Source organism: Gavialis gangeticus, unplaced genomic scaffold (genome assembly GCF_001723915.1).
Source record: "Gavialis gangeticus isolate Ggan-Ray unplaced genomic scaffold, GavGan_comp1, whole genome shotgun sequence".
Taxonomy (NCBI): domain Eukaryota; kingdom Metazoa; phylum Chordata; order Crocodylia; family Gavialidae; genus Gavialis; species Gavialis gangeticus.
Window position 1 is genome coordinate 3,809,940 of NW_017729009.1, and position 14,457 is coordinate 3,824,396.

At 45.3% G+C, this 14,457-nt stretch overlaps 1 protein-coding gene across 1 annotated transcript in view; it reads left to right on the forward strand.

Annotated features, from left to right (window-relative positions):
- MANBAL (mannosidase beta like) overlaps nucleotides 1-2,829 on the forward strand; it is an 8,846-nt gene extending 6,017 nt beyond the window's left edge. The window contains exon 2 of the mRNA XM_019509803.1: nucleotides 2,250-2,829. Within this exon, the coding sequence (XP_019365348.1) occupies nucleotides 2,250-2,357 (108 nt within the window). The 3' untranslated portion in view covers nucleotides 2,358-2,829. The remainder of the gene's footprint in view (nucleotides 1-2,249) is intronic.
- The last annotated feature ends 11,628 nt before the right edge of the window (nucleotides 2,830-14,457 follow it).

Below are 14,457 nucleotides of genomic sequence, written 5' to 3' on the forward strand. Positions count from 1 at the left end.
CTGCTTCTTTTCAGAGTAGGGTGATTTTTCATATTCCTTTGTCTTGATGTGTAGGGTTCTGGCTGGGATTTCTAGTAACAACTTTCCATGGAAAGTTTGATCATCTTTACTGCTGGCAACAGATGAGATCCAAAAATGTGTTTTGGATCTTGTTTTGAAAGCATTAGGGGGCTCTGTAGCATAGTGTTAAATGGACCTAGCATGTGTGAAACCTGGAAAATTTCAGTAAGGCATTGAATATAATCATCTAGCTTGTACATAGAAAAGAAGATGCCTGTAATGTGGGCAAGTGTGTGGTCGTGTAGGAGGTGTAGCATGAGAAATCTGAGTGTCTCAACATTGTTATACTGGGGCAGGGAGGAGTTTAATAGCTGGATCCTTAGAAACTAGCTATAGTGATGGTGGGTTAGCCTTAGAACAGGAAGCTGAAAGCCAGACACTGTACTTGAGCTGTAGGGCTCAAAGAAGCATTGCTATTTGAGGCCTTTTCTTGGTGTGCCTGTGCTCGGTTGATGTTTTCCACACACATCCTCAGCGCTTCCATAGAAGCTGCAGACAAATCCCACATGGTTACATTACAAGATAATAAACAAGAGTGGACGCCTCTTAGACATGGGAGCAACACTCCCTTCCCGAGTCTGTAGAATTTAGAACAGCCTCTCTGATTTACAGAGGTTTCAGGTCTGGAAGACTACCTTGGTTTGAACATTAGAAGGCAGCAGCGATCATCTTATGGCAGCAACAAGCTCTGTGTCCCTGCGTAATAATGGCATATTGCTGCATTTCTTCAGAGAATTGCGGCACTGTCTGCCAGCTCCCCAGACACAGATTCCATCATTTGGGAAGCCAGCCAAGTTGCCTTCCTTGGAAAGCCACACAGATGTGAATTGTAATAGCCCAGGAACTTACACATTTGAACTGAGCTTATTGATTAAGAGGATGCTGTCATTCACTCCCCTCCCCTTACATTGTCTGCTACATTTCCTGGAAAGCTCGATGCTATCACCTCTTTCTCTGCCATTTTTTTTGTGTCCTTTTGCAGCTGGCACGTGGTGATTTATAGAAACCTCCGTGCTTGGGAATACTTACTTCCCGCCTCATTTAAACAAATGAGACAATCTGCATGTCTTCTTCCTCAGATGAGACTGGCTCTGCTCCCTTGTGTTTTGACAGGATGGCTAGAGTTTATTTCCCATGGCAGAAATGATCTCTGTCATCTCCCCTGCAGAGAAACACTGGGACATGTAAGTTGTCCTTCTTGGTCTAGGTACAGAGAGCTTTGCTCTTCTCCTAAATCAGTGGTTTGATTAGAACTTCTGAACTTTACATTCCTGCTGCCGTATTTGGGGGACGTTTGTTGTCTTATGTATGATGCTGCTATTCACATTGCAAAACCTCTCTTCTGCAAGGAGCTGATTGGCCAGTTCTGATTTTGTTCTTCCCACTTGAAATTTTCTTATTTGCCCTGCTCTTTTTCCTTTTGTCCTTTACATCAATCTTTTATTTTTCCAATTTGGAGTCCTCTGTAAAGTCCTCCAGGTTAGAACAGTGGTTCTCAACCTTGCAGACTCAAGGCATCCCTCAGAAAAATACCAGCTCTTTATTTTCATTTGTGTGGTTTTTTTGGGGGGGGGGGTTTACTACAGCAAAATAATAGAGCAATTCTTCTCTCACACAGAGCTTGGACTGCAATAGGTCCCACTGTTTTTAACGGTATGAATTCCTATTTGAAATCTCTGGGTTTATCTTGTGAATCATATTGGCATGCTGAACAGTGCCAACATTGTGTGGTACCCCACAGCACTCTTGAAAGGATCTCAAAACACCCCAGGCTGCTGTGTCACCCTGACTGAGAATTGCTCAGTTAGAGTGAGTTAAGAGATAACAAAACATGTCTACACACAGACTTTCTGCAGTTTAACTAAATATGATGTTTCTAAAATCAAATGAAACCTGACTAGCTTCAGTTCAGCTTGCATCAGGAAATGGACAGGCCCAAGCATAAACCAAGAGAAACTGTTTCCAGCCAACATAAGTATGTTAACACAGAGGTTTTACCAATTTCCCTAAATTGACTTTTCAACTGATTTGAATGAAGTGGGTATAGACCTGCATCTAGGCAAGGCCTTAGGCTAATTGTTGGTTCCTCGTGACTTAGCCACCCTGATCCCAGAGTTGTCTGAGATGTGAAATGTGAAGCAAATGGGTAGAACAGTGCTGACTGCTTGTTTCTTCATTGATTGTTGTAGGACTCCGACGGTTTTGAGCCTAAAAGCTCTGAGGTGGTGAAGAAGCCAAAGGTGGCTGCTCAGCAAATGAGCAAGAAACCCAAGAAGGAAACTAAGAAAAAGCGATAAAAGGCCTCAGAATGGAGCCTAATGGCAACGTTTTGGCTGTAATCAAGTTTCCTTGAAGATGACATCATGGGTCAACCAATTAAATGGGTGTCTGGTCCTGCCATGTTATGTCTTCCAGGGGTAGGGGGAACTGACAAGTTGTGGGAGGGTTGGGTTTCTTTTGCTTGATTCCTTGCAGGCAAAATGGACTGTACACATCCAGCTAGTTACTCGGTCATAAGCCCTGTGATCAACTCACTTGTGATGGGTAAGGAAAGCTTACACTTGCACCTCCCCCATGCTGGCAGGGGTGTGAGGTGAAGAAGGCCCATGGAAGGGGAGCATGTGTTTGGTTATCAAAGATAGCTTTTTTCTGTCATATTTTTAAAGACTGAGGGATCAACTGGCTCTGGGATGTCCCACTTCTCAACTCTGTAACCTCCTGTATTGTTGTCTCATTTAAAATATACCAGTTTATTTTATGGCTTAATAATAATGGGCTTGTCATGTCCTTTTAAAAAATAATTGTCTTTGTTTAAACACTGCTCTGAGGCCAGGCTTCCTCTGGATGGAAGTCTTCTCTTCCCCACCATCATGGCCCCTCTGATCATTCTGCTGTATCACACCTAATCCCGTGCTAATCCAGTCGCCTCCCCCTGCTGTTCCGAACTCTGGAAGAAATATGAAGACAGATGAGAGGAGGAGACCAAGTACAAGAGCAGTTTGTGGTCAGAGGGGCTGTATGAATGCAGGCACTTGGTGGCTGCTGAACTCTGGGAGATGGAGGGGTGATGTGCTGTACTAGAGGAGCAATCTTGGGAGACAGAGACAGGACGCTGCATGTTGGGGAATGCCCATCCTGGGATGTCAGTTTCAGAGTATTGCCACTGCATTCCTGAATTCTCCATACCATGCCATTAAATTCTGCCAGCAAAGCATGATGAGTACTGCCTTAGCCTTCTAAACTCCAGCGTGGGCATGCAGTTAGTATGCTGAGTTTATAGCTGCCTCCCAGCTTTACCTGGCACCATCTCGTGTCTCCTTTCTGTGAATCTGGGCTGAAGTTGACAATCATCTCGCCCTGAGGAGAGGAGGCATTTTAAAATCCAGAGCACAATAAGATCACTGCATAGCACAGTGGAGATGTCTGCGGCTGTGTAGCCCCACTCCTTCAGTCTCCTGCTCTCCAGTGTTAGTATGAAGCCAAGCACTTAACATTAAATTTATATGTGGCTAGACAGGTTACTTTACAGGATTGGGACAGAGAGGTTGAGATGTGGTGGCAAAGTCTGTAGGGCAGCACTAGACTCCTGATGCCAGCTCCCATCCCATCCCTGCATGCTCAATTTCTAGTGAGTCAGTGGAAGGGCAGCCTGCTGTTTAAATGCACCCAGAGCAAAGTATGCTGTGTTTTGTCACTGAAGGCCCCAGTCCTGCAATCAGAGTCAGATCCCTGCTACCAGGCAGCACCTCTGTCAAGTCAGTGAAACCAGGGGTCTGCCCCACAGCCAATGGCAGGGTCAGTACCTGGGAACAGGTAGCAGATGCTTTGCTGCATTCGTTTTTCAGTATCAGCAAAACACCACATTTTCACTCTGTAACTCCAGTGTTGAGGAATCAGGCTGGACCTCTTGTTCCTCTTCCGGTTTGGTGGGTGAGGGGGGCCCAGTACCAATTTGATTTGAACTTCTGACCACTGCCCAGCTCTGCTGTAGGTAATGCCCCAGGCTTTTTCTGCTTGCCCAGAATTCTGGTGTCTGCAATTGCTGGGAACACACTGAGCTCTGGTTGAAACCTAGGTTGGAGAACCCTTTAAAACCAATTCTTCGTAGAGTAGAGAATGACATGCTGAAGCTCCCAGCAGCCCCGCAGTACAATTCCATACCTAGTTTGATCTCTTCCCATGAAAAAATGGTTATGAAACTTTCCCCTGACAAATGAGAATGATGTTTGATAGGCTGGGAAAGTCTGTTCTCTATTCCTGGCCAGAGACTGGAGGGCAATTAAAATAATTGTTGCTGTCCTAGCAGACATGTTATGGACAGGTTGTGCCATTCAGTGTGAAATAAGGACAATCAATCACTCATGGTCCTGTCTCAGTAAAGCATGACTTTTCCACAGGACTTGAGTTGGGCTGTTACCTTGTTATAAGAGAATTGCAAAGTATTGCAACATGTAAATTAACAGAAAAGCAGAATGCAAATTAACAGAAAAGCAGAGGCTAAACAGTATAGTGGTAAGGGGGGGAAGGGGAGGCATGGTAACCCCAGGCTTCTACCTCCATCCCTCATTTTACCAGCATCCACAGGTGTTTAATTATTCTAATCAGGAATCCTGGATATTTAATTTGTTTTTAAATGGGTAAGTTTCCAATAAGTTCCTTAGTGTAACAAGTCACCTTTCCCAACCTTTGTGTAGAGCTCAACTGTACCAAATGTATTTTACCTTCTCTTGAAATACAACTATAATCAGACAACTAGTAAACTGCAATGACAGTCTGTTTAAAAACATTCTGCTGCCTCCCCTTGAGCTTTGCGTGGAAACAACCCCTAGCTTTGGGGAAGTGAGAAAAGACATAAATAATGCTGGCCATAAAAAATTATCTGATTGAGAAGAAGGCTTCCTGAATTGATACAGTCAAACACTAGGTAGGTTTGCGTTTGACGCCTTTTGAAAAGTAGAAAGAAGCCATCCCACAATAAGCCTTCACCCTCCCCCAAGGAGGGAAATGATGCCGTGACTAAATTAATTTGCTTCTTCTGGGATGCTTTTGCTGAGAGAGCTCTAGGGAAGGTAGCAATAATGAAAACACTACTTGCTAATGACACTCACAGGGGATTGGATGGCTCAATAGATTGATAATGGGGATTTTTGCCCAGAGCTTCTCAGTTTGAATCTCTCCCAGGTTAATAGTGGCTGAAGGATAGGACTGTTTGGTCTCTGCTCTTTGGTCTGGAGGAAAATAAGTGGTGTATCCAAGGTTCTTGTGCCCATCTCACTTGGTACCTCAGTAGAAAAGCCCAGAAGAGAGAGGATAGTAGGAATCCTGCATCTGTGGTAACTCATTCAAGCCCCAAGCTCATCTCTTGAGCTACTTTTGTCATTAATGTCCCAACAGACCTGAGGGTCGGTATAAGTCACTTTTACTTAAGGGAAATTTTCCTACTTGCCCTCAGACACGGGCATTAATCCAGAAGTTTGACTCCGGCTCTCTGCCTCTGGAGAGAGCCCTAGTGAGTATGAGAATGGCCAGTCAGCCTAGAGCTAAGGCTTCCTTCTGCTAAATTACTGTTCCCGACTTCCTGTTGCTCCAGAGGCCAGGTGGGTGGTTTGAAGAAACACATCTGCATTCATTAGGAGGGTTTAGGGAGCCCCTCTATTGTATTTGGGTAAATCCCACCTCTCCTGCTCCCCTCCTCTCAGAGCACCAGTGATTGCTGCCCTGAGTGGCATTTACACTAATAATGCATCCTTGTGCTCCTCCAGAACAAGGAGCACAATCCCTTGAGGCAGCTCTTAAGTAGCTCGTGACCAAAGTCCCAGTTCCTACAGTTCAATTAAATCCCTATTAATCTCATTCAGACCTCATTTACTTTCATTCTGATGCACACACTTCTGTCTGCTTCAGAGACATCCAAGCGAGGTTCCTCCCTGCTAGGAAACAAAGCGCCTCAGGCCATCTTTGAGAGGTAATGTCTGCCTGGCTCCTTCCCCCACCTGAGCGCATAGCTTTGGATTATTTTCCAGCCTGCTTTTCCACCTCTAGGAGTGTAAAGGTGCCTGTATTACTGGGAGACTCCAGGCTGGGGGTGCTGTGCATGAGAAAGCAAGGGCACCTTGGAAATTGTGCAGGGAAGAGATCTGTTTGGTGTTCTTGTCTCTCATGCTCCTGAATTGTTCCTTCATGTCTATTCACTAATGAGTTACCCACCAGTCTAGGTGGAAATGTCCTGTGTGAGGAGGCTCCAAACTGTTCAAAGTTTCCCCTGATAACCATCAGCTAAGTTTCCCTTGGTTTCTTTCTTCCTGTTTAACTCTGGGCACAACCTTAATGAACTCAAGCCACCCTTCAGATGTATGCAACCTACTACAACGCCCCTGACCTGCCAGCTCATTGTTATCACTTAGCCCGGACTTTACTCAGAGGTTCAAACCTTGCCTCCCTCCCTTACCTTGAGTAGCACCCAACTTTTCAAACAGTCCCATTGGTTTAAAGGGGGTGTCCACTGCAGTAAGGTATTGCCCAGGAAGTGTAAGAGCAGTACTATTCAGACCTTTCATCTGTCTGTGTAAATCAGCCTCTGGACAATTGCCATTAGCCATATGGATGAACTGCTGGAGAACAAGCGCTCTCTGCCTTCGGAACCCAAGTCACAAAGGGTTACAATAACAGGGTACTAAAAAATGGCCAGTGTTGGCGGAGTGCCACAGTGACCACATTTGACACCCTCTATTCTAGTCCAGTTCCTAAATTATGACTCCCAGCCCAGGCACACAGCCCCATTCATTTGCCACCTCTGAGCCTTTCTGACCTCATTTACTCCCACAGGCACGGAAGCTTTATGCAACCCAGTCCCAGTGGCTGGAACACCCACAGATCATGTGGATTCTCAGCACCTCTGACAATCAGGTGGCAAAGCCTCGATAAGTACCAATAGCAAAGGGGTGGCTGTGGGTGGCTGAGCTGAGTGCAGTCCAGCCATTCTCATCTCATACTAATGCCCTGGGTGGAGAATCCTAGCATGTAAATTGGTTTCTTCTCTGCTCTACAACCTGTTGCTCTGTCCTGATACCCTCCATCCAATACAGAACAGCTCTGTCTTCAAGGCAGCTATGTTTCTCCCCACTAGAAACAGTTTTGGACTCAGTGCTGTCTCCCCCACCATGTGGAGTTCCCAAGGGTGGGAAGGGGTTGTATCTTCAATGCAAATTATATGTGAGCTCTGAGCAAGTCCTTACCTTGGTTGTTTCATGCCCCAGGCTTAAATACACTAGGAGTCCTATTTGCATATGAAATGTAGCATTTCTTCATTATTAAACTCCCCTTGGGCCCCTTGCACCTTCCACCAACAAAGTGCTGTTTCCATATCTTGTTAAAGCTCATGCCCCCACCGTGCGAGCTATATGACTTGTGCTAGATTCCCAAAGGCATTGTCCATACTGGGGTCAGAACCCAAGAGCCCTGGTTCCTGGTCCTATTCCTAAACCATGACCCTCTCCAGAACTGGAGTGCTGTTGACCTCTGATTTGGCTTTGGGGAAGTCCATTCTAAACACCTATCTTACAACATGCACCTAAGTGCAAAGAATGAAGTAAGAGCAGTATGTAGTTACAGTACACGGCCGCTCCCTTTACTTAGCAAGCCAACTAACAGTGACTCAGGTCCTGACTCCTGAGTTCCTGCTGATATCTCTTCATTTGCTCTGTTGGTACAGTCAGTCAGCTGTCACACGTCTGTCCAGGGCCTGCTGAAACGTGTTCCTCTCGCTGTCAGAGGGCAACTCTGTTTATTCAATTCACTCTGTTTATTTACCCACCTACCTATTGATTCAGGTTGTAACAGAAAGGATGCCTCATGCTGATTGGGGTCTGGGCTGCCAGTTTTCCAGCCGTCACTTCTGATCCTTTACAGTAAGTAGACTGTTTTGAGTAGCTGGAGAACAAGGCTGTTAGACACCTGGAATTTATGGCAGATATTTGTGTTAGGTTCAAAGGGGCAGTGAGGCAAAGCTGGGAGGGTTTGTACATCCCATTTGGATTCAATTGAAGATGAATCGAAACCAAACCTGGTTTCAGTTGTACAGGACCAAAATCTAAGCTCCGCAGCCCTTCCCTAGTGCAAAGAACCTGCTACAATCCTGAAGGGGTGGCACCCTTGCATCTGCCAAAGTTGCATTTGGCTCAGAATCCATGGTGGGGGGTGGGGGAGGGTTTGGATTTTATCCTAGCTTTGTGCCCTCTTGAGATACAGTGGTAGAGCCACTGAGGTGTCCTGCTGCGGCTTCAGACTTGCGAGTGTGCGACTTCATTCCAGACTTGTGCTGAAGGCTGAGCCAGATGTATATGGACATCAGGACACTTGGGCTGGATCAAAGCTAGATGTAAAGCTAGCCATATCCTTCCCTTGTGTACCATTAGCTACAGAAACTGGCATGCTTTAACTACGCTAGCCTGATGGGCTGTATATGCTTTTAGCTTTATTATCTGGAGGAGCTCCCCTTTTCCATTACAGTCACTAACAGAACTTAGAGTAGCTCTGTGCTGGGAGAAGTGGGCTGGGGACTACTGTGTGGAGCACGGTGCGCTCTGCACGTTCCCTGGGCTAGAGAAGCACATAACAGAGCTTTGATCAGATCAGTGACTCTCCCATCCTGAAGGAATTGCAGCTGTCCTGTTAGCAAAGCAACCAGAAGAGGGGCTGCATGTTTGGCCTCTCCAGTCATCCCAGGGCTCTGTGCTGGTCTTCTGTATTGATAACAGGGCTAGTCAAAAAGCAGAATTAGATTCATCTGAGGGCAATGTCAAGAGACTGAGTTTTGACTTTTGTCTTCAGTTGGGACAAACAACTCAAAATCTCAGGCTTGTTGCTAAAAGATTGCAAAAGATTTCATTTGGACCCTGTTGAAATAACTTGTTTTGACTTCAAACATATCTTATGTATTAGAAACTGTAAAATGTGACTGACATGTTTTAACTTGTTTAAATCATTTCACATAAAAAATGTTGATTGTGTTGCCCTGTTCTCCTCAACATATTTCAGCTTCTCCGAATTGGCATTTTCAGACATTATGTCCCATCAGAAACTCTTCACCAGCCCTACCTGAGGTGTGTGGCCCCTGCTTTTTTACCACTTGCAAGTCATGCTAATGACAGCTGGCCTGACTGCAGATCCATTAAGTCACAGCAGTCTCTGTTCTTCTATCCATACTCTCCCTTCCTCAGCAGTTCCACAACTTGCTACCTCCCTTCCCTTTTAATGGCCCATTTCTATTGCAGCACTTCCTAGACAGTGTTTCTGTGTCACATCACTTAACCTCATTCTTTTTCCTTTGTTTGCTGATTTAGGTCCTGATGTTACCAACCTGGCATTTTTGTACAGGGGAACCAAACTAAATTAACAGTTGCCATACTCTGATATATTACCAAATAGCTTATTCAGCAATAGCTATTCTGGTCAACATCCCCAAGGAACTCAGCCCACAGACTCACCTCCTCAGCTTGGTTTCAGTGAGGCTGTGCATGTGTATGCTGACAAAAGTAAATCGTTGCAGGCTCAGGTTTTGACACTGTAAGCTCTTTGGGGCAAACACTGTGCCTATTTCTGCATCAGTCCAGCATGTTAGGTGCTACCACAGCTATAAGTAATAATCATGATTTGGGCAAAAAGTTCTGGGCTTTGGAATGAGTGTGACTTAACCAGCACTGATTAACTGAATCCATAAGAGAAAAATCTTTTGAGATCTACTTAAAAATGAACGTATTTTGGGTAGAATAGATGCTGTGTTTCTGTAAATCTACAGCCATAGATTGAGATCAGCCATTGTATTTGGCAGGTTTCCTTTTATTTACCATATAAGGTGATTTGAAATCTCATAGCAGAATGCCCTTCAGCTCGCATCAAAACCTGGATCACTCACTCTACCCCTGTATCAAAACTGTCCGGTTCTTGGGTGCAGTGCAGATAAGAGAAGTGCTTCACATGAAACAGAAACCTTAAAAAGGTTTGAGTGGAAAACTGTTTAAAGAGATGGCAGGATTGACTTGAAAAATCACATTTCTGTCTTAAAAAAAGACATCTCTAGAAGGGCTTGTGATCAGTAACACTGGAAAAGTGACTGATTTTGCAGAAATTAGAAAAAAATATAACTTTCTATAATCTCTGCTCATTTACTTTCTGCAGTTGACGACACTTGATGTATAGTTGGTTTCACCCTTCATCATTTCTTTCTGCTGGAGAGGTTCTTATAAAGATCACTAAGGGAGTAGGTAAACACTTATGCAGCACATTTTAGAAGGAATTTTAACAGAAAATCATGACGTGCTTTTCAAAGTGGGACCTATCAGAAGTGGGAATTGTTTTCAATTAGTTTAAAAATTGGCAGGGTTTCTTTTCTGTATTAGTTTCAAGCTTTCTCTGTAACCCTCTTTCTCTGCTCTGCCTTTGCAAATGCAAATGTTATTGGGAGTCATTTGAAGTGAACATAAAATTTATTTAAGATTAAAAAAAACCCAATAAAATCAGAGCTCAGGACCCCCAGTTAGAACCGGAGTCTGCAGTTTGATTCTTAAATAGCCAAGAAAAATATTTTGAGCAAGGTAGGATGTGAAGGTGCCAGCAGTGTCACTGATAGCTGCAGGTGACTGTCTCCCACTTTCCAGACTTAGGCTTTCAGGACATGGCTTAACTTTGAAGCCCTGCTTCAGTTCCAAGAATGTCCTGCTTTATGTTCACCCACTGTCCTGTCTATGCATTCTCGAAGCAGAGTCTCAGTAAATAAGAGTAGGCAGGCCAAATTGATTTTTTTTTTTTAATGCCCTTATCTGTCATTTTTAAGTTTCTGCTTCATCATCCTCATGCAAACGCAGCCTGTGTGATTGATTTGATACAGCACATGAAAAGCAACCAAAATTTTACTCTTCTCCTTTGAGCTATAGATCAGAGCTGCCAAAGGTGGAGAATTGTGTGAAAACATTGCACCCTGTAGAAGATCTGGGAGCTAGAGAAAATAGAAACCGAATACATGCAACAGGGTTCATCTCAACCTGGATTCCAGTCCTTTAGAGTTCAACCCATGGCAGGGGTGATAGGAATCCCCTGTTCTTGCTTGTGGGCTATTCTCAGTGACTTCACTGGAGCTGTCTGTGGGCGTCAGACCTCCAGGAATGAGAGGAAAGAGATCCATGTGTTGGCCCTTAAACATGATCCAGACTTAATCTCAAGCCTTTTATTATCAAAAACTGAGAGAGATTTGGGGGTAGAAAGGAATCGGAGTCCTGGCTTGTACTGAAGGGCATGTGGAGAATGGAGAGCCTACTTGCAATAACTGCCCTTGCAGTCCAGATGTTTAGAAGCTGAAGTATAGATAAAACTGTCTTCGGAGGCTGGTACTTATGTGGCCTTCATCACTGTAGAAGCTAAGTGTTTATCATGGGATATGAGCTAATGAGATATTCTTCACTATTGATCCCCTGGCTCCAGCAGAAAGTTTAGTGCTCAGATCTCACAGTACCTTAATTTCATACTTTATAATAGCATCCAGATGCTTAACAGTCTGTCAGTGGAAGATGAAGGAATCCCTGGCTGCAAACTCCTGCATCAGTGAAATGTGGGAGGTGGTGGTTAGCATTAAACACAACATCTGTGGTCTCAGCCAAAGCAAGCAAGGAAGCAAGCAACTCCTCCGAAATCTGGTTACAGTTTGATTTTTCTGGCAACAAACATGCAGGAGCTTGACAGCAGTTGCTATCCAGCAATAATCCTTAGCGCGCACATACGGCGATTCTCCTGTTCGGCATACTTTGCAGCTCCAGTCTGCACAGCAACCCTATGATATAGGCAAATATCTAAATGTAGAACTCAATGCACAGGCAGGTGCAGCCAGCCGTGAGGTAAAGGAGATATAATGGAGCTGGACTTCTCTGGAAGGACATATAGAGGCCCATCCTCACTGCAGCTGTGCTCAAATACTATTAACAGAGATTGTGGGCAGACCTGGCCTGCTCCAATGGTAAACTGATAAGGGACTTATCAAATAAACAGCTACTCAGTGGAATAGCTCCAAATGAGTATGTGCTGGACATTGAGATAATGGAATTAGCTTTCTGTATGACTCCTTTTCCCTGTGGCTCAGCTTTGTTGACTCTTGGCAGTGTCACGGAAAATGTTTTTTCAATAAATAAAAAGAAAAACCCCAGCCACGTCCTTCTCTGAAACTTGTTCATTCTCCCCATTTGTTTCCTCCTAAGTCTCAGATATTGCCTGAAGTCAGGGAGTTTTTAAGAATCTACACTCTTAAGTGTGCTAAGGGGACAGGCGGAGCTGTTTGTTGTGGTGATGCAAACAATAAATTAGTTGAGTTTGGCAGTGAGTGAACTGCCCATAGAAGAGCTAATGGGTATTTGGACTCTAAGTAACAGGTCTGTTTGTCCAATTTCTTCCTTGAATGTAATATAACAGGGAAAGATTTTTAGGGAATTGTTAATAGGACCAATGAAGAAGGGTTTAGTCATCACTTTTAGCTCAGTGGTTCTGAACCTTTTTGACTCAAGCCACCCCTTGGAAAATGCCAGTTCTTTGCTTTCTCTCATTTCTTGATTACAGAAAAATAACATGGCAATTCATCTGTTGCAAAGAACTGAGCAAGACCACAGCAGGTCAGAATGCTTTGACACTATAGATTCCTATTTTAAATCTCTGTGTAGGTGTTTGCATGCCTAACAGTGCTTCTATTGTGTGGATCTCAAAGCATCCCACTGTGCCACTGCACCCTGATTGAGAATCGCTGATCTAGCTACTCATGCAGGATAGACATAATCAGTTAAGTAACTGTATACTGTAATCATGACCTCCATGATAGAAATCAAAGATGTGACAGTGACCTCAGTGACACTGCCACGTCCAGCTCACCAGCTAAATACAAAAAGGACCTATTGGGGGGCTCATGCTCCTGAGCTATGCCAGCTTCATACAGAGCTAGAGGCATTTGGGCAACTGCTCTGCCAAGACAAGCATCTTTCTCCAGACACACACAAACAGTCATTTGCCATGCCCATGTCTTGGCTTGTGTGGGAGAGCTCCTGGCTGCCAGTCCCCTCAGCTGCCTATTAGTAAATCAGTGTTACACTGTGGTCAGGGCTGAATGCTGGAGAGTTTCCATCTTTGGTGAGATCCCCCAGACATTAAAAAGAGGAAAGCTATTGAATAATATGTTGCGAAGTGGGAAGCTGCGTGCTGTGTAGGAGGAGCACTCTTTCATTTCCATTTTCAGCCGGAGGCTTCCTCATACTTTTTCGTGTACTTCAGACCGGCTCTATAGAGAACATTTCTCCAGCACCAAGATGAAGTTGGGCTGGCTGAATGCTGGGGCCTTTCCCAGCTGCAGTTAACCAGTGCTCTGAACTTTGCCCGCAAAGGACCACCTGAGCTGGGAAGGGAATGCAGGCTCTGTGATTACTACATCCCGGGAACTTGGGCTATGAAACAACTCGGGACTTCCCCAAATGAAGTCACATGGTTTTGAGAGAAGATATGGACTGCAGTCTCCTGAGATGAGGTTTCCAGTTTCCTTAAATCACAGCCAGCAGCGATGCATAGGGGTGTACATGCACCCCCCGAGAGCACTGGTGCACCCTGTGACAGCCAGTGTTCCCCGCTTAGGTGATGGGTGGGGGGGCAGGTGAGGGCACTGGCCGGGGAGTGGGGAAAGAAACTATAGTAGAGACCGAGAAAGGACAACAAGGCTGGTAAAGCCTTGTTCCCAGGCAACTAAGATGGGTACCAATACTGATGCAATGAATGCAGCGGTTCTTGCTTCCCGAAAAGACCCATACCAGTGCCAGTATCTCTGCTTTCTGGCTTTCTGTGGGAGGGGTTTAGTTTGGTGTGGCTTGGTTTTTACATTGGAAACATCAGGACAGATGCGTCTCATCTTCCCTGTCTTGTGATTCCTCTTCCAGGTGAATTCTTAAGGGTTCCTACCAAAACCGGCTAAGGTGCTCAATCCCTAACGGAGCATTTTGTCTTTCATCACCACGGTTATTAGGCTGCAGAGTCATTCAGGTACCCGACCCTGGTCCTTCCCACTGGAAAAGGGACGTTTCACTTCCCGGGGCCATCAGATCAGACCCGGCCTACCTGCCTTTCCGGATCTTCCCTATTAACGAGACCACCTAACTCAGCCCCTCTGTGGGGCCAAAGGGTGAAAGAGACCAACTCATGTCTTGGGCCAACCAACGCAAAACCAGGATCGGAGGGACGTGGGGGTCAAGATGTGACCGTATCCCCGTCCTCCAGCTGTTCCCGGGAGAGCCGGATCCCCGAGCGTGCCCGGCCTGGCCCGCGCCTGCCCCCCATGCTGTGCCCGCTCCCCGCTCCCCGCTCCGGGACGGGCGCAGCCCTGGC